Genomic DNA, 20,279 nt, shown 5'->3' on the forward strand with positions numbered 1-20,279 from the left:
CCATGTTGAAGATCACCAAGGATGGAGACTCCACCACCTCCCTGAGCAACCTGCGACAGTGCTTGGCCACCCTTGCCTTAAAAAAGTGTTTCCCGATGTTCAGAGGAACCTCCCGTGTTGCAGTGTGGCCTCTGGGCTTGTCTTTTCTATTTTGAAGGTAGAATCAACTTCCTTGAGCGACATCTCCATCCTTGGGAGATCTTCAAAAGCCATCCGGACACGGACTTGGGCAACCTGCTCTGAGTGGCCCTGCTTGGGCGGGAGGCTTGGCCCAGCTCGCCTCCGGAGGTCCCTTCCCACCCCAACCGCCCTGCGGTGCCTTTATGTCCCTCTCCCGGTGTCTTCCCCCTCGAATTCCCCCTCTCCCGCTCCGCCGCTCCCGCAGCCACCCACCACCGCGGGTGGGGTGGTGGGACGGTGAGTGGGTCCTGCCACGGGGTTGAGCCCCGCTTTCCCCAGCTCAGGCTGCTTGGGCTGGGCTGGGCTCGGCTCGGCTAAACTCGGCTCGGCTCGGCTCGGCCGGGCTCGGGCCGCAGGGCCACCCCGGGGCGGGTCGCGCATGCGCGGGGGGGGCCGGCGGCGGCGGCGCTGCCGGAGGCGGCGGCCGCGGGAGTTGGCGGCGGCGGGGACGCGGACCGGGACCAGCGTGGGCGGTGAGTGCGGGTCCCCTCCCCGCGGGTGGCTCCTCTTCCCCCGGGGACACCCCGCCGAGGGTCCCCGGCGGGCTCCGGCGCGGCTCTTTCTATCCCGTGTCCCCCCCCCCCCCCCCCCCCCCACGCGGGAGCTCCGCGTGGGTACCGCAGCTCCCTGCATCCACGCCCGCCGCGGCGGGAGCATCCTTCCCCGCGGGGGTTGGGTCACTCAGCGGGGCCGGTGCACGGGGAAGACCGCAGCACTAGCGGCCACCCCCTCCCACCCCATCCCACCCCCCACCCCCCCCCCCCCCAGGGCGCGGGTAAAACATGCGTGGACCTCGAGGTGCAGGGGGATGCGCGATCTCCACCCTCCCCACCCCCCTCCACGCACAGCCGAGGTCTGTCGAGCCACGGTCGATCGTGTGGCCGGGTGGGGAGAGCATGAGTGGGGGGAGAACAAATTAACTTTTGCCATAAATTCCCACCCCTCCCTCCAAGCCCCCCCGTGACTGCACAAGAGCTTCGTGAAGGGGAGAGGTGGGCATTGCTTTTCCTCCGCGTTTGTTTTGAACGGCCGTGGGCGGATTGTCCTTTCGTGACTTTGACCCCTGGGGTGTTCTGGAGGCCACGGCGAGGACAGTTCAGCCCGGAGTTGGGTGAAGAACCAGCGCCCGTTGTTTGCTGTGGAGCTGCTGCCGGCCCCGTCCACTTGACGTGCCCCAGCTTGTGTCTCAAAAGGGTGGATGAAGGGTTGGTTGATCCCTGCTTATCTTCTCCATGACACTTTGGGGTTTGTTGGTCATATTCCTTCAATATCCCATCAGGATTTTTCCTGAAAACGCTATAAGCATATTACTTTTTTTTGGGGGAGGGGAAATTGCAGACTGCCTTGAGCCATTCTGGTTTCCATTGACAAAAAAATATATATATATATATATATATATATATATATATATATATATATATATAGTTTGGGTAAATATTTAACACTCATTTGCTCAGTGTCAAACCACCTTATCTCAGCAACGAGCAGGGTTGGGGTGCTGGGGTGGGCAGTGCCACAGATGAACTGGTGCTGCGTTAGGGTGCTCCCGCACCCACTGCTCGTTTAATAACTCTGCGGCTCCGGGGGTTTGTCCCCAGGCTGCTTCGGCTTTTTACTGCGCCGTGGGATGGAGATGCATGTTGTGGGATGCAGAGGGATCATCGTTTCAGAGCTGGGAGATGCCCCGGCGTGGTTTCGGTGTGGTTAGTTGAGGGGGGACACTGGGCAGGGCGGGGTTTAGGATGAGGATGTGTGGTGATGCCGCGCCGTCAGCGGTCGTTGAAAAAGAGTGAAGTCATGAAAAAGTGATGAAGAAGGATGAAGCACGTACGCAGTGCTCCGCAGGAGGGAAATCCAGTGGGTCTGAAGTCTGATTTTACTCTGCCAGAGCCGGGAGGGGGTGAGCAGCCAGGAATTATAGCAGCAGACCACGCTCCTGCCTTCGCGTCGGGGCGCGGAGGGGGTGATACGTCTTGCGAACGATTCCTCGAAACCCACGGGCTCATCGGGCCAAACCACAAGCTGTTGACATGTTTCCTCCCGCTCAGCCAGTAAAGGTGTGGGTTAACGGCCCTGCTCGCCGCGGGTTTTTCTGGTTTCTGGTCGTTATTGCTTTTCTTTATTTGGGCCGGAGAAGAGGGCTGTGTCCCTCCGGACGCGGGGAGGGGTGGTTGGTGTGAGCGACGTGCTGGCAGCCTGGGGACAGGGGAGCTGCCATCGTCGGTCACGTTGCAGCTACTTGTACGTCTTGAGTCATGCACCCGCTTAATTTTTAGCTGCCAGTGTACAGGATAACCCCCACTCCTGGGGTCACACCAGTGGCCCCTTTAACTGCAGTATCCATTTATGCTAAAGAAATTTCTCCAGAGGAATAAATTCCCAGGAAGGCTTTTGGAGGCTGCGTGTTTGGTCTGCAGCTGTATATATGTGGCCATACTTATGTCCTTCATCCTTCAGGCACGGGCAGTAGCAGGTGGAGGCTTGTTCATAGTTGCTTTTTACCCCCACCCCAGCAAATTCTTGGGATCGAGTAGGGTGTAAGCATGAGGTTGCAGCACAACCCACATCCCTTTTTTACAAGGGGGGGTGGGGGGGAAATCTGCCATCTGGTCCTTGGTGGCCCTCTCTTGGGGCTTCATAGCCCCCTGGAAGGGCGGCACCGCTGTCACTGCAAACCTAAAACCTTGCTGGGAGAGGCCACGGGGTTAAACAGGAGGAGGTCCCAGATGGGGACAAAGATTTTGAGCGGAGGGAAGAGGAGAGGTCGAAGCTCCAGGGGGTTGGCACAGAGCTGCAGTCTCTCCCCGGCAGCCTGCTCTCTGCCCGCAGCAGCGGCGGTGGTGCGCATGATTTATATGCATTTTTTTCTAATGACCGAAGGTCTAAAATCTGCAACCTTAAAAAAAAAAAAAAAAAAAAGTTTTTGTGCTAAGAGGTTTTTGTGGATGACAGCAAAACTCAGCAGCCTCAGCCCGTAGACTCAGGGAGATCTTTTGGCAAAGGCCTGGATCCCCAAACAGTGCACGGTCAGTTTGGTTTGGTTGCTCTGCCTGGAGGCAGACGGTTCCTGGGTTATCCCATCAGCAGATAGATCCGAGTTGGGAGGGATTTGCTGCCTGGTTGAGGTTTCCCTGTGCTAGCAGGAGTTCCTGTCTCCAGCAGATCTGTGCTGAAAGAAGATTCGTTCCATTGGCCAGTGCTGGCCCTGTGGCTTTAGGAAAGGCTCATGGCAGTGACCTCTTACAGGGAAACTGGCTGCAGAAATGCTGTGCTTGCAGGGCGTGCACGCAGCTACTCGGGAATGGAAGGGAAGGATACCGTATCCCACTGACCTTGCAGGGGGAAATTTAGGAGGTGAAAGCGGGATGCAGCTGCAACAAATCTGGGCTCCTTTTTCAGTCAGTGGGTGAAAAAAAAACCCAGGCGCTTCTCTGGCAGAATCCCAGCTTTGGCATCTGAAACGGTGGTCCTTGCACGACTGAGTACAGCAGGCAGGGACCAGTGTGGGTGACTGGAATAAAACTGTGCTAAGTGTACAAAAAGTGTGCTAACACTTCAGCAACCTGATGGTAGCAGGCCATGGATTGGGACTGTGTCCTGGTCTTGTTTGATTAGTGGTGTACTCAAAGCATGTAAGCATGGGTGCTCCATCACAGGGATCTTGCACCCACCCGAAATCAAGAACCAGATTGTTGGGGGCTGTGTTATTGCGTGTGGGAAAAGAAAGTGGTGAGCAGGTCGGGAAAGAGCAAACAGTAAAGGTTTAGCGAGATCAGGAAGAAAAGCTGAGGAATATTACCTCAATCTTGTGCAATTTTTGATAAAGGAGGGATGGATTTGCTAGGAGATACTTTTCAGGCAGGGCCTGTGCGTACAGACAATGAATATTAACATTTTTGCATCTGCCTAGTGCGGCAGATGGGTTTCTTTTTTCGCACGCTGAGTGTATTGCCTGTGTTATCAGTAGCATCACCAGGTTTTAACCATGGTTACGCATGAAGAAACTGCAGCTGTGTTTACAACAGCAATCAGAAATGTGCCATGGTGACCCACACCATTCCCCAGCATGGTTTGGGAGTTAGCACAGTCCAGGAGTTGTTCCCAGCAGAGAGTTTGCATCAGGTCACCCATTTCAAGGGTGTTGCAGCATGGGAGAACTGAAGCCATCCCAGCTGGCCTCCAAATCAAGGACTCGGTGATGCCTAGCTCAAGGTTTGGACTCTCGCAGTAAAGCCAGCAGCCTCGTCAGGTCTTCACTTTCCTAACTTTGGATTTCCACTGTTTGCTCCCTCAAACACTGCAGGATCTCGGGGGCTCCCCCTCCTTGGCGGGACGCTGTGGACCCCCTCAGCTTTGCTGCATGGACACGCGATATTCGCCAGCAGCTTTGTTTCGCTCTGTCCCCTCCGAGGACAGAGCATTCATCGCGCCGGGCTCCGCCGCTCTCATGCCCTGGACCCGGCCCAATGCGCAGGCAACGCCGAACCCATGTCAAGAGGCACTTGCTGCTCAGCACGGCTGAGCTGGCTGCTGGCCCAGCTTGTTTCCAGGCCAGAAATCAGGGGGGAGCTGACACTGCCGTGGCTTCCTGGGGGGATCCTGCCGTCTCCCGCCGGCCCCAATGGCTCATCTCCCAGCATCACGAGACATTCGTTTCCTGATTAATACATGCTTGGGCAAACCCTGCTTCAGCTACATGCTGTGTGTGTGAGTGTGTATGTGTATACATAAAGATAGAATTTGAGCCGTTTTTGTTTATTTGAAATTTTCCACAAGGTTACTTTGACCCTTTTTCTTATCAGATAAAGTTATTTTAAGGCTTGCCGTTCAATGCCTCCAGTAAATCACATCACCTTTTACCCTCCAGAGCATCCGAACCTGTGCAGGTCTCTCTTGGATAAGTAAGTGCTTGTAATACACACATTGGGCTGACATAGATGTAACTGGGTACATAAGCATGCTGAGGGCAATAAAATATTCTGTGCAATGCACTGTTAAGTAGTCCCAGCACTGCCCGGTTGCATTGCTGTGCTGCATTAAGAGCACAATATCTAGTTCTCATTAGGCAGATGAGGATTGGTATCCCCATTTAATAGATGGGGAGGTGTAAACCCAAGTTACAGAAGTTCTGAGCACCTGGCCCATCTCTGGTTGTGGGCATTTCCACTTTTTCAGTGCTGGAGGGATCAGTCCTTCATACCCTGCTGCCTGCTCGGGCAGGGCTCATCCCTGGCACAAACCATCAAATCCTACCTCTTCCAGTTTCTGACCTCTCTGACATCCCAGTAACTCTCTGCAGAGGGGATCTGAGTGCTGTGTGTGTCTGTTGCAGTTAGGAGGAAGGTTAGTACCTGAACGTATGGCAGGACGACGAGGCAGATAATACCAAGACTATGCAGGGATTGCTGCTTGAGCTGGTCCTTGGTCCCTTAGTTTCTCATCTCTGGCGGAGTCTTTCCAAAACACCAGACATAATGGGATGGAGGAACTGGCACTGTGTTCCCAAGCTGGTCTTTCAAAGTTTGCCTCGAGCCCTCTGCAAGTGTTTGGGTTTTTTTGTTTTTTTTAGGAGGAGATGTTTGTGCTCAGAGAGGTCCAGCCTGCAAGCAGCAGGCTTTAGGATGGGGCTTATCCACTTCATCTGTGCTGGGTGCAGCCTTTCCCAGCCCTGGAGAGGTGAGCTGAGCTGCCCTCTGCCATCCTGGTGCTGTAGGAGCTGTGACACCAAAGTTAACCCTGTGTAGGAAGGGATGAGAATAAAACCCCAGGCTTCAAAATGACCTCGAGTCCCTCCAGGGACTTTTGCTCAACTCCCAGAAGAGAGAAATTCAGGAATTAATCACCTATAGCTTTCAAAACTGGCCTGTTGCTCACTGCTGCATGATCACCACTGTTATTTTCATGCTGTCTACAATATATTTTTTTTTCTCATATTTTAAATACAATGCATTTGTTTAAGACTTCCCACAGCTGAGTTCCCTAGTCCTCTCTGCTTTGTTTACCGGGAATTACCGCCTTTCTGGAAGCCTGTGTTAACCTCTGATGCCTGAATACTGTTCTGCAAGCAAATATATCACACTGGTACAGCCTCAGTCCCAGACAGTTAACGCTGAGACCAGACTGGTGGGAAAATCAGCTGTACTCTGTAGGAAATTTTCTCATTCAAACCCCTCCATCAGACTGTGACCAAAAAGCAAAAGAGCTGGGAAAAGCTCGGGTTTCCAATTACTCTTTTCAAAAGGGAGAGAAAAATTGGAACAGGATCGTTCTCCTCCTGTGCCACGGTTCTTATTGTGGCTGTAATGATACAGCCTGGCCATCATCCACTCCCTCCTTCTCGCCTTGCAGCTCCCTCCCCGAACAAACGATACTTGGTTGCCGTTAATTGGGAGCAGCCAAAATAACTGAATCCCCCGGAGATGGGGGGTGAGGGCAGAATCTCAACGAGACGCCCTGCCGATGAATGTGGCTTTCAGCCGCTCCTACGCCCCCGTGAAGGGAAAAGAATAGGGGCTCTGTGAAAGTGAAACAGCCAGTGCTGACCTTGGGTTTCTGGGTTGGGTGTTTTTTTTTTCTCTTGTTGTTTTTTTTTTTTGTTTTTTTTTTTTTTTTCCCTTTCTCTTTTTCTAACGTTAATTGCTCGTTGCTTTGTCCATCACATGATCGCTGGAAATTGCCAACTTGTTCTCACTTGTTAATGTCACAAGTTTGATTTAAAATAAGCAGTCTACCAAGTTCCTGATTTAGCGCTGTTTATCCGAGTATCAGATGTATTTCTTGTGATTTCGGACTAGTATTTTGAAAATCCATGACCCTCGGCCTGCTAAAAACTGGCATTTTCCAGCTATGAAAGCCTGCCTGGAAGAATCTCTCCTGTTTGCTGCTGTCAGGGAGATCTGCAGCATCTAACCTCTCCCTAGCTCGGCTCAAAGGCGATGCTTGCTGCGTACACTGAGCTCTCGGGTTGAGAGACCGTGGCAAAATCCTGGTGCCAGCACACCCCATACAAGCTGGAGCCAGCCTGTGCCTGGTACAGAAGCTGCCTGTCTCTCTCGTATCCTCGTCAGCATGCAAAGCAGGCAGGCCATGGACAGTGGAAGGGGCGATGTGCCCCTTGAATTGGCATGCATCCGTATGCCTGGACTTGATTCCCCTCTTCCCACGTGTCTTCTGGTTGCCTCTGCTCATCAGGGGTGGGTTTCAGCACATCGCTGCCTCTCTGCAGGAGATGAGAGCTCTGACCCCGCTCCTGTGCAGCTCACCTGCCCTGTCTGTACCATATCTGAGCCGTTTTTCAGTTCCTGATGTCCCGGGGTCCACGCTAGCGTTAGTCTGTGTTCTCCAAAGAGGTGGGGAGTTTCAGCATGCTCTTTCTCCTCGTGACTTGCCACCATGATCCCCAGCTCCAACATCAGTCCCTAAATACCTTTTTGGAGGGTTTTCCTGCATCCTCTGCATGCAACAGATATTCAGCACTGAGGCCCCTGCAGTGGGCTCAAATCCCTGAACCATGCTTAGTTGAAGGGAAGCTGGGAGATGGTGAGTGAGGGTCCAAACCCCCTCACTTGGGTTACATCAGAGCAAATGCTGGGAGAGGTGTAAAATACGTTATGGCAGGTTAACGGACAAGGCAGAGGAGCTTAGGACTGTGAGTGTGTACTCACACCTCTGCACAGGGCAAAACCTGTGTGTAAGGCCTGGAGATTATCAGCTAGAGACAGCAGATGGGTGGGTGCTGCAGTGAAGGAGATGCAGTTGGTGTGGGAAGGGAGCTGTTGTCTGTGCAGCTAGACCAGGAAATGAAACACTGTTTTAGTATAGACACATCCATAAAATCTCCTTCTCCTTCCCACCCCAATGTGCTCAGCCTCCAGCCAGTTTCTGGCCAGAGCATCCAAAGAGATACAAGGGCAACAGAGGGTGAGTCCTACAGTGCTGCCTCGCCAGGGTTAATCTCCTTGCTTGGGCTTTGCATTATCCTGAAGCTGAGGTCTAGAGTAAGTTGGATGATTAAGCCTTTCTCCATCAGCTACAAGGAACCAGAACAGACTGGCTGTACATTAGAACTGGGGAGAGGGAGTCTTGCCTCTTTTTCACACCATCACCTCATAGGAGTGCCCCAGCGTCAAAATTTTCCTCGCCTCCCTAAATTTTGGCCACATGGATACACAAGCTGCTGAATGAACTGCATGTCCCATCACAGATATGGACCCTGCAGACCCCTGGGAGAGAAACAGAGTCTTTGTGAATGTGCACAACATCAACCCCCACCCAGCAAGGATGCTACCTTCAGCCTTATGCATCAGTGAAACTAAAATACCATTTGCAGGGACCATTTTGCCTTCTGTGGCTAATGCAGCTCCATCAAACTCAGCAGCCAAGTTAAAAAAAAACAAAAAAAACAAAAAAAAAACCAAAAACGAGCCCAAAGGGGTGCTAAGGGAGAAAGCATGGAAAGCACAGGGACATAGAGAATTGGCTGAAAAAGGTAACTTATGACAACTCCCATCTGCTAGAATATGGAAGCAATGTGAAAATATTTTGTCTGTTATGAGAGGCTTTGGGTTGCAAGAGGAAGTGGGATTTGCAACCTGGTTGAGAGTCTGCTCTGACTTTGCTCTTTGTGCTGTCTCACTCTGGGACTGTTTGACAGGTCCCACCTCCTTGCTTTCACTGTTGGTGTTTAACATTGTCCTGTCCTCTGTATCGCCAGGCTAGCATGGGTCTCCCATCATGTACCCACACGAACTATTCCTCTGTCTCACCTCTGGCAATAGCTGGTGGCTGATGCAACAGAAGAAAAATACGCCGTTTCCCACACTCAGGCAAAATACTTATTTTCATTTACTTATTTTTGGCCGTCTCCATCCACTACAGCTCTGGTTAGGTGCATATAAGCTTAGGAGTCAGGCCCCACTCCCACAAACATGTATGTGTTGGCTGCACAGGATTAACCACAGCCCTGCAGAGTCTGGTGGGGCTCCATCAGCATCAATTTCAGTTCAAGCACGGGCATCTGTGTGATGAGTTTTCCTCTATTTTGTGTTGCATGAACACCAGCAGAGGGAAGAGAAATATCTAGGGTGGGACAGAGAAGGTATTGGGAATTAATTCAGTGCTGTGAGGTAGTCTCCAGACATTAGGATCCTGGTGTGCCCTGAATCTGAATCTTCCCAGCCAGAACTTAGCTACTCCGGAGGCTGCCAAGGAGCAGAGCAGATCAGGCAGTGCCCAGCACCGGGGTTTGGCTGCTCTGAGCATCCAGGCCCATCTCATCTTGTAGCCCCTCAGCACAGCTCCGTGCATGCTCCCAAGGCTTCAATGCTACACCCAAATTCTGCAGCCAGCTCTGCTGCAGAGCCCCTCATTTCCCCATCACCTCCCTGTCCTGTTGCTTTTTACACACGAAGGGAGGAGGCCTGCAGGTTTGGGACCATGGACTTCTCCCTCTGCCCCACTCACTGCAGCAGCCATGTGCAGGTTGTGTGGCAGGGCAGACAAGCTTGTTTGCAACCTCCACAATTTGGTTGGGACCTTCTTCACTCAGGTGCAGAGAGGCAGGTTATCCCTTTGATGAGTAATTACACCCCTATTTTGTCCCTGAACAGTTTGTTCTGGGTAGAAGGGGGTGAAAAATCCACTCTGCAAATCATCAGATGTTCTCTTGACATTAACTGCTTCTTGCATCCCCTTATGGGCAGCTCCTGGTTACTCTAAACATGCTCCAAGCTGAGCACCCGAGGAAGTGGGGAAGAAGGGCAGGGTTGTAACATTGCTGTGCCCGTCTGACATAAGCTGAACTGCAGTGACAGGGCTGTGCCATCCTCCTCCATGCTGACTATAGGTCTGCCAAGTCAAGGAAATACCCTTTCCCCCAAGAACAGGGCCAGCATCTCGATAGCACCATGGCTCATCCCACCCAGGAATGGCAGCACCCTCCTCCCCGATGCATCACCCTTAACATTTCTCCTTTCTCCCCTCCCCGCAGGGCACGAAGACGACGTTCCCCGAAGCCAGGCTGAAAGCCGCCGCATGCAGCGAGATGACAGCCATCCTGGAGCGGATCAGCACGCTGTCCCTCAGCGGGCAGCATCTCAGCCGTCTCCCCAGGCTGCTGGAAGATGGCTTCCCCAAGATGCCTTGCACGGTCAAAGAATGCGAGGTGCCGCAGCTCTTCCGTGAGCCGTACATCCACACCGGGTACCGTCCCACCGGCCAGGACTGGCGGTACTACTTCCTCAGCCTTTTCCAGAAGCACAACGAGGTGGTCAACGTATGGACTCATCTCCTGGCAGCGCTGGCTGTGCTGCTGAGATTCAAGACGTTTGTGGAGGCTGAGCAGTTACCCGTGGACGCGTGGTCCTTGCCTTTGCTCATCTTTGTCCTCTCCTCTGTCACCTACCTGACCTGCAGCCTCTTGGCTCACCTACTGCAGTCCAAATCGGAGCTGTACCACTACACCTTCTATTTCGTGGACTACGTCGGAGTCAGCATCTACCAGTATGGTAGTGCCCTGGCTCATTTCTACTACAGCTCCGACCAAGCCTGGTACGACAAGTTCTGGCTTTTCTTCCTGCCGGCAGCTGCTTTCTGTGGCTGGCTGTCTTGTGCCGGCTGCTGCTACGCGAAATATCGGTACCGACGGCCTTACCCCATCATGAGGAAGATGTGCCAGGTGATCCCAGCTGGCCTGGCGTTCATCTTGGATATCAGTCCTGTCGCTCACCGGGTGGTTGTGTGTCACCTGGGGGGCTGTGAGGAAGATGCTGCTTGGTACCACACGTACCAGATACTGTTTTTCCTTATCAGTGCTTATTTCTTCTCCTGCCCGGTCCCTGAGAAGTACTTCCCTGGATCCTGCGATATCGTTGGCCATGCCCACCAGATCTTCCACACCTTCCTGGCAATCTGCACCCTGTCACAGCTGGAGGCCATTCTTTTGGATTACAAGAACAGGCAGGAGATTTTCCTGAAGAGACATGGGCCTTTCTCTGTTTATCTCTCCTGCATCTCTTTTTTTGGCCTCGTGGCTTGTAGTGCCATCACAGCTTACATCCTGCGATGCAGGATCAAGGCCAACCTGGCTAAAAAGGACTCCTGAGAGTCTCCAATGTGACAGGCATGACATCACAGGGGTGGTGAAAATCAAGAAAAGGGGCATAACATATTAGAGACATACATGTCTTACTTGCCTAACACGCTGTGACTAACCGGGGCCCTGGACTCGGGTGGAGGGCTGGAGACTTCATGCTGGATGCATTTTCACAGCAGGGACTGCCTTTTGCCATCCAGGGGGACATGGAGTGTTTTAAGCCAGAAGAAGTCACTTAACCAAGGATGCTGGAATAGGCAGAGGTTTCTTGTTCATTCTGGTAAACCTGTGGGTGATATCTTGCTGAATGTCAGGGAGGGCAGCTGAAGGCTGTGAGACTGTAGAAGGATCTGCCAAGGCTCCCAACACAGTGAATGCACCATGAGGACCACAGCTGGATGTGATGACCTCTCTGGGTTTTGCCATCTCTGCTATCTGTGGGAGACCTGTTTATCTGTGGGAGACCTGTTACTATCAAAGACAGTAGCAAGGTTTCAGGAAGAGTCTACATTTTCAGGGTTCAACTGCAAGGGCATGTGTGGCACGGTGGCTGGTATAATCCTTTTCCTGCTCCAGCAGGGCTGAGCCAGGTTCTCTCTACAGTCTGCTTGTCAAATATCTCAACACCAGGTTGCTGAGGTAGCTTTGGCAAAGCATGTTTGGAGACGTAGGCTTGACCTGAGGTCCTCTAGGATGAACTGGGCTTGAACTTGGGCCCTGTGTCTGCCAGTGACTGGTGTGGGTCCAGCACAGGTGGAGATGTTAGGTCAGCTCCATCTTTTCTTTCTGTGTGACTGTACCATCTGCAGTGGAGCTGCTCATCAAAACCAAGGAGTCAGGCAGTCCCCAGGATTACTTACAAGAGATGGAGACTTTCTCAGCAGTTCAAATTTGACCTAATGTAGTGGCAGTGCTGGTGGCTGTTTGGTAGTCTACAACACAGGTCTTCAAAGACTCCTCAATTCCATTCTAAGTGCTTAGCTGCCCCTGAGGAGCTGGGCCTGGGTCAGGTTGGAGATGGTTTTGAACCTTCAAAACAGTGGCAGTGGCAGAGGTTGAGCGCTCCTGAGGCCATTGGCGTTCATGGCGCTAGCCCTGGGAGGGGATGTGGTTTTGACACTGGGTGAATCATTTTGGCTGCTTGTGTGACAGGTTCATGTGTTCCTACATAGACTGACTCTGTATCATCTGTCTAGGGAGTCTGACTGACCTCCAACACTGTCCATGCAGTGTAGAGTAACTTGGGTGTAACCTGTCTGATACGGGAAAGGCTCTGGGTCCCTGGGCCTCCAATAGCCCTACTATGGTCATGGCCAAAAAGAAATGTAAGTGAAGTAGTCTTTATTCCCCTCTTAATGGTGCTTTTTAGGACACCAAGCAGTCCTTGGTGGGCCTCATGGGAGAGCTGACCTTGAAGCTGCAAGGCATGCTTTTCTCTAACCAACGGGGTTGTGAGTCTGGCATGTTTTTATCAGCACTAGATGAAGGTACAACAGCAAAAGGCAGGAGCAGGGTGACAGCATTAGGGTCCTCTACAACCCTGGGATGGGTTTGTCCTTGCGACTTGGTGATTCCTGTGTGGAGCAGCAAAGACAGCGGTCAGAGACACTTAATGTCCATGGGTCACTCCTGTCCAAGGTGTAGCAAGGGTTGATTTACTCTGCCCCCCAACTATATGAGTCTCTTCTGTGCTTGTTTGGTGGGAATATCAGATATGGAGCCATGCTATTGCACTGAGGTTGGTAGCACTTGCAGGAGAGGATGCTCAGAGCCAATGCGGAGATATGGTCCCATGCAGCCTCGACATCCGCTGACTGACCCACTGCTTGCTTTTCATAGTAAACCCTGGCACGGCTCCCCCCAGCTATACCCTGTGCAAGACCTGCAGCCTCAAGTGCCTCGGCATCTGGCAAATTCCTAGGAGGTATAAATCTTTGCTGAAACCAAGAAATCCATGGGATTATTCCAGCCACAGGTTTGTCCCACTGAACCCAAGGGGCAGGCAAATGAATTGTGATTGCTGGTTCTGAGCAGGCAGAGTGTAGGGTTGGGGTCATGACAAGCACTGATTTCTGCGTTGGATCTGTTTTTTAACGACTGAGATGTGTACACGTGTTTGTGTATGTGTGTGCAGGCACCTGATTTATTACCCAGAAAGGCTTTGCTTTTGGCTTTTGTATCTGCAGAGCCCCCTAGCTGGGTGAAGATTAGCATGAAGGAAACAGTGCTATGCTGCTGGAGGAGCAAGGTGGGCCAGACAACAGAGTCTCTGAAAACAGATCTACTAATAGGTGCTTTGTTTTTTTCCTGTGTTTTGTGGACAGTTTTGAAACTCATGGCCCTACTGACAAATTAAATACAAAGCAGGAGGGAAGTAAGTTTTGAGTGCAGGAGAAGAAATCATAGGAAAGCCTTCAGAAGGTCATCTAGTCCACCCTTTCTCATCACTCTAGGCCTCCTGGTTTAATCCAGTCCAGCTTAGAAATTAATTACACATTTCCTACCATGTATTTTGATGGTTCAGCCATGCCATGACCTAACAGCAAATTTGCTTCAAGGGAGTGGCACGTGGGGATGGTCCCACTTACACTTCATCATACCCCTTCCCATGCACAGAAGCTCATCTCACCACAGAGCGAGCTGGTGCCAGGAGATGGACTGGTGAAAAACCAATCCTACTGAAAAAATGTCAGTAATTTTCTACTGATTTTAACTTTCAGCCAGTTCACTTGGACAACACTGCTGCCTGCAGGGAAGAGCTGGAGCAGAGGCCAGCAGCAGTTCCTCCTTGCACACCAGCTGGTTGCTCACCTAGCTTAGCTGCACCGATGGACTGTTCCTTCCATGGTCTCCCTGGCTTGTGGGTCTCTTCCCAGTTTGGGGAAGGACATCCAGTGAGTGGGAGCAGTGCTTTTTCTCACAGCTTAATTTGCCTTGCTTTTGTGGTAGGTAAAGTAGAATAACCTACCGAGTGTAGATCTGGCTGGGCAGTATCAGTGGGCTCCTGGGCAGGAAGGGAGAGTAAACCAGGCTGGTCCAAAGCTCTTTTGTGGGCTAAAACTAGAGAGGGAGTGGGCATTGCTGCTAATAGCAAACCCTGCTCTGCTGCTACCTAGAGTTATACTGGTCCCAAAGGAAGGGACCACCCAGTCATTTCCTTCTCTGAGGGCTGGAAAATAGATGACAGGTCCTGCCCTTGTCAAAGGAAGATGTATACAGTAATGCCATCTAGTTCAGGGACAGGGAAAGGAGCCCACATGGCTCTTCCAAGGTATTTCTGGCCATATATCTTCTCCTCCCAGGTCTGATAGATGTGAAACTTCTCCTTCTGGAGCAATTGTGTGACAGTGGTGGTGTTTTTCCATATTCTTATGTTACCCCTCAGGTGAAGCCACTTCGCGTCCCCGTGTGGCCCTGCACTCGGACCCGGAGCTGACCTCCTAGTTACTATGATGGGTTGATTTAGCAGGGAATTTCAACACAGATCACTGCTGCCGTGAGAACGCACCCTTGTGTCACAAGGGCCTCACCAACACTGGAGCTTTCTTCATCCCTGTCTCCATCCTCCTCCTCTTCCTCCAACCAGCTTGTTTCTTTCGTTCATCCTTGTGCCTTACGCACCTGGCTGCCTAGAGCTGACCACCAAAGGTTGAGCACATCTGAGATCCAGGAGGGACCGAGGTCCTAACCCTCTCCCCCCAGAAATCTCCAGTCCCAAGAGAGTATTTCTGCAGATCTTGCAACCTGGATCTGCACAGGGCAACTCCTGAGAATTCATCCCAACTGTGCCTTATTCTATTCCTTTTGGGGATTCATCCTGAAGGAACTTGAGGCTCAGAGGAACCTCCTCGCTGTCTGCCAGTCCACGGTTGCTCTTAACAGCTGCTACCCACTGACAGGATTTGCTTGGTGTATGGAACAGAAGGGGAGGATGGAGAGAGGTGCCTTAAACTTTTATTTATGCCTAGCGATTTGTGTAACAAGGCAAGGACAGGTTCCTCATGTGCCTTGCAATTTACATCTTTTACTGACAAGATTATTTTTAAGCACTGTTTGTCACTAAACAAAAGTACAAAAGAGTTTGTATTTTTTTTTCCCTGGGAAACAGGGAAGGGTATGAGTGTTGCATACTAACCATCCCCTTCCCAACTCCCACCTGCTGACTTTGTATTGTTGAAAACATTGATAATATTTTAAGCTTTGTACTGTACTGATCATTATTTAAAAACTCTAGTGAAAAAAAGAAATCTGTAAAAGCAAAACGGTTGGTGTGGTGTGAAATTCCCAAATGCATAATTACAGCAGGTTATGAGTCATTAGGAAAAAAAGTGGGTAATAATTATAGAATGAATATATATATAGCATAGATAATAATGATAACAGTAATGAACGATAGGGTGTGGTTTTATCCATGCACCTCAAAGCACTTTCCAGGTTTCACAGTAACTGTGATTTTTGTTCGCTTTTCACAAGGAAGGTGCAGAATGGCTGCCCTGACACTGATGCGAGGGATTTAAGTTTATCATCCACAAAAGTACTTGGGTGTCCAGTTTTCCTTAATTTCTATCAGAGGTGAGTAACTAGTGATTTGGTGGCCTGGCACCAAAGCACTGCAGCTTCAGTGGCCTAAGCCGTGAAAACAAGTGCCTGTTCAAGCAAAATATTACACCGCATGTTTGAAATTAAGCACAGAGACACAACCATTGATGGGCAGGGAGGATATCAGTCAGTTAAATGTGAGCCTACCTGAAATAAGGCTAGAGCTTCTGTTCTTCTTGCTGACAGCTGTGCAGAATCACAGAATGGTTAAATTTGGAAGGGACCTCTGGAGGCCATCTGTCCAACCCCCTGCTCAAGCAGGGCCACTGAGAGCCAGTTGCTGAGGACCATGTCAGGATGGCTGTTGAAGATCTCCAAGGGTGGAAACTCCATCACCTCTCTGGGCAACCTGTGCCAGAGCTCAGTCACCTTCACTGGCAGAAAAGTGTTTCCTGATGTTCCCAGGGGAACCTCCTGTGTTTCTGTGTGTGCCCGTGGCCTCTGGTCCTGGCACTGGGCACCACTGAAAAGAGCCTGGCTCTGTCTTTTTTGCACCTTCCCTTTATAAGGAATAATTTATACACATTAATAAGATCCCCACTGAGCCTTCCCTTCTCCAGGCAACACAGTGCCACCTCCCTCAACCTCGCCTCATAAGAGAGATGCTCCTGTCCCTTCATACTGGTAGTCCTTCACTGGACTCTCTTCAGTATGTCCATGTCTCTTTTGGACTGGGGAACCCAGAACTGGACTCAGTACTCCAGGTATGGCATCACCAGTGCCACGCAGAAGGGAAAGATCACCTCCCTCAACCTGCTGGCAATACTTTGATGCAGCCCAGGATACCATTCATCTTTGTTGCCTCGAGGGCACATTGCTGGCTCATGTTCAACCTGGTGTGCGCCAGGACGCCCAGGACTTGTTTCTGCAAAGCTTCACCCAGCCAGGTGGCCCCCAGTCAGTTTTGAATCTACCTCACTATCTGCTGATCCAGCCCATACATCAACAGCTTGTCTGTGAGGATCTTATGGGAGACAGTGTCAAAAACCTTACTGAAGTCAAGGTAGACAATATCTATTGCTCTCCTCTCATCTACCAAGGCAGTCATTTTATTATAGAAGGTTATCAAGTTGGTCTCAAGCATGCCTTCCCCCTTGGTGAAACCATGCTGACTACTTCTGATGACTTTCTTGTCCTTTCGGTGCCTGGAAATGGTTCCCACAATTAGCTGCTTCATCAGCAGTGGCATTTGCTTTCCTCCAGTCCTCACACACTTCTCCCAGTTGCCACGATCATTCAGATCAGACAGTGGCCTTGCAGTGACATCAGCTCATTCCTTCAGCCACTCGTGGGCGTATCCCATGCTTTAAATATTCCCTGACCTGATCCTCTTCCACCAAGGTACACCTTCCTTGCTCCAGCCTTTCCGCCTGGTCTCAGGGGCCTGGGATTCCCAAAGGTCTTGCTAGTAAAGACTGAGGTGAAGAAGGCATTCAGTACCTCAACTTTTTCATGTTCTGTGTAACCAGCTCCCAGATCTTGCTGAGCAATGGGCCCACATTTTCCCTAGTTCTTCTTTTGTCACCTATGTACCTATAGAAGCCCTTCTTGTTGTCCTTGACATCCCTGGCCAGATTCAGTTGGCTTTCCTCACCTCATCCCTGCATGTTCAGATAATGTCTCTGTATTCCTCCGAATCCGTGGCCTTGGTTTCACCCTCTGTATGCGTCTTCTGTGTTTGAGTTTTGCCAGGAGCTCCATGTTTATCCATGCAGACCTGCTGGCATTTTTGCCCAACTCCCTGCTCATTGGGACAGACTGCTCTTGAGCTTGGAGGAGGTGATCCTTGAATATCAGGCAGCTTGCTTGGGCCCCACTGATACCCAGGCCTATTCCCATGGGACTCTACCAAGCAGGTAGAGGCCTTTGAAGAGGCCAAAGTCTACGCTCCTGAATTCCAGGGTTGTGAACTTGCTTTTTTACCCTCCTCTACCTTCTCCGGATCCTGAACTCTACCATCTCCTGGTCACTGCAGCCAAGGCTGCCTTTGACCTTCACATCCCCAATGAGCCCTTGTTGGTCAGTATGATGTCCAGCAAAGCACCTTTCCTTGTTGGCTCCTCTATCACTTGGAGGAAGAAGTTATCAGCACTGTGCTCCAGGAACCTCCTGGATTGCTTATGCCCTGTTATGTTGTTCCTCCAGCAGGTAACAGGGTGGCTGAAGTCCCCCATGAGGACCAGAGCCTGCAAAGAGACTATTCCTCTTTGCCTGCAGAAGACCTCATCCACTTGTTCTTCCTGGTTAGGCAGCCTATAGCAGACACCTACTACAATGCCACCCGTATTGGTCTTCTCTTTAATCCTTACTCATAAGCTCTCAGTTGGTTTAGCACCCACACAGAGCTCCGTGCACTCCAGCTGTTCTCTCACATAAAGGGCAACTTCCCCTCCCCATCTTCTCAACCTGTCCTTCTTAAAGAGCCTGTATCCCTCCATCGCAACACTTGAGCCATGGGAGGCATCCCACCATGTCCTCCCGATTCCAGCAAGATCGTAGCCCTGCAGCTGCACACAAATCTCTGACTCATCATGAGTAGTCCCCACTCTGCCTGCATTACTCTACACGCGCTTCAGAGAGACACCCCAGCACTCCAATCTCCCAGAAAAGGTTTGGGGGATTTATCCATAATGGTGCCTTCTAGGCACTTCCTTGTTTGCATGCAAATGTTGGAGGTGATCCCGCTTAAGCCCTGTTTGGTTGATTTTGTGATCTCTTTCTGTTCCATCACACCAGACCCTCTGCTCATCAACCTTGACCATCACTCTGTGACAGGGCTGCTGGTAACTCTCCCACCCATTGTCACTAGTTTAAATCCTCTTTACAAGGAGGAACATGTGTGATCATGTACATACCCCATCCCCCAGGATAGGCACTCGGTGTGAATTTCAGTCCTCTACGAAATCTGCTCTTTTTCCTTCTATTGCCACTACACTAATCATTTCAATTATAATTTCTTAATACAACGTGCAGACCAAGGCTCCCGTGCTGTTGTGTTTTTACCCACCAGAGGGCGAGATGTCTTCATCTGTGGCCTCTGGCGCCACGAAAGCAGAGCCTTCAGCGCTAGCTCTCCGAACAGGCTGAGGAAATAAATGCTCCCAGTCAAGCGGGCACGCAGCCAACGCTGCAAAGAGATGCATTTCTGAGCAAGGGATCGTCTCGCCCTCTCCGTAAGTCACAGGGATTTCGCCAGAGTTAGGCCAAAGTTTTAAGTTTCCATTAAGTAAAAAATGGAGAGGGATGGTAGAAAATACTAGAACAGAAACCCAGGGCTGTTGTTAACTTTTTTAACTAGGAACAAAAATAGAGACTTGTGGTATGCTGAGAAGAAACTAGTTGGTGATACTGTTTTAGGGAACATACTTACTACATGTCCGTCATTATCTGATATTACACACATCCTTGATATGTGAGTAAGTCAGAGATGGTTATTAGCAAAAGAAGGAACTGGCCTATCTAAAGCACATGAAGTTAAATGCAAAAAGTAAAAAAGCTTCCTCGTCAGGGGAACAAGGCGTTTTGGTTTGGTCATTTCACGTGTCACCAGCTACAGAAGAGAGAATGTGAGAGACGGTAACAATTTTTACTTTAAACACCAGATATTGCAGCAGCAATTTGCCTCAGAAGATGTTCTTTTACCCAGTGTCAATCTTTATCTGGTCTTATCCTTGCAGCTCTCTGATAACATGAGTGAACAGGCAGAGCATTAGCAAACAGCTCTCAGTGAGATGTTTCCGTCTTTGTTCTGTTGAATACAGTCTCAGGGACAAGGTCAGGGGAAGAATACGTCCCGATGTCGCCTGCTGCTCCTGTTGACTTCAGAGAGAGAAGTGGGGCCTTAGCAACCCTGGAAAAGAGGAACTGAACATGCCCAAAGTCTAAAGCATTAAGCTACCTGCTGTGCCTTACATTCTGCAGCTGTTCTCAGTGAGGGCTGATCCTTCATCCTTTAGTTCTTTGCTTTGTTCTGGCTGAAGGTAAAACATATTCTCAGTCCAAAACAGTTCCTCTAGCTATGAAGTGACAAGCACTAAACTCGTTCTGTATCAGTATCCTTTCTAACACACTTGTACCAAAAATTTGGCCCCTGGGAGCCAATTGATGGGGTGGAAGAAAGGAAAAAATCCAAGCTTGGAATGCTTCATCAGGGTGCCTGTTGTTCCATTGGACAAATGTTGGATACGATGACAAAGCAATGTAGAAAGTGGTGTTGGAGAGCAGTCTGACCTCCGAATCCCTGAATATTGTACTAGATGTGTGGATACTCAGATGGCAAGTTTCAGCCTACTGCTAATGAGCCTGGGCTTCTGAGTGTTAAGAGACCCATTAGAATTAGTCCTTGGATCTCTCAGACCATAAATGGGGCGTACTGAAACACCACCCGCTCTCCTTCATAGGGACTCAT

General features: G+C 50.6%; 1 protein-coding gene across 5 annotated transcripts; it reads left to right on the forward strand.

Moving 5' to 3' along the window:
• The first annotated feature begins 611 nt into the window (after positions 1-611).
• PAQR8 (progestin and adipoQ receptor family member 8) lies at positions 612-15,534 on the forward strand. Of its 5 annotated transcripts, none has more exons than XM_033005010.2 (2): positions 612-653; positions 10,169-15,534. In XM_033005010.2, exon 2 carries the CDS (start codon positions 10,223-10,225, stop codon positions 11,279-11,281), a length of 1,059 nt encoding a protein of 352 aa, XP_032860901.1. In that variant the 5' UTR covers positions 612-653; positions 10,169-10,222; the 3' UTR covers positions 11,282-15,534. The 5 variants fall into 5 exon arrangements, with proteins under 5 accessions (XP_032860901.1, XP_032860903.1, XP_032860904.1 ...); XM_033005012.2 differs by lacking the exon at positions 612-653 and adding an exon at positions 1,041-1,385; XM_033005013.2 differs by lacking the exon at positions 612-653 and adding an exon at positions 1,041-1,374.
• Positions 15,535-20,279: the final 4,745 nt, after the last annotated feature.

Source organism: Tyto alba, unplaced genomic scaffold (assembly GCF_018691265.1).
Source record: "Tyto alba isolate M040663 unplaced genomic scaffold, T.alba_DEE_v4.0 Super-Scaffold_40, whole genome shotgun sequence".
Taxonomy (NCBI): Eukaryota; Metazoa; Chordata; class Aves; order Strigiformes; family Tytonidae; genus Tyto; species Tyto alba.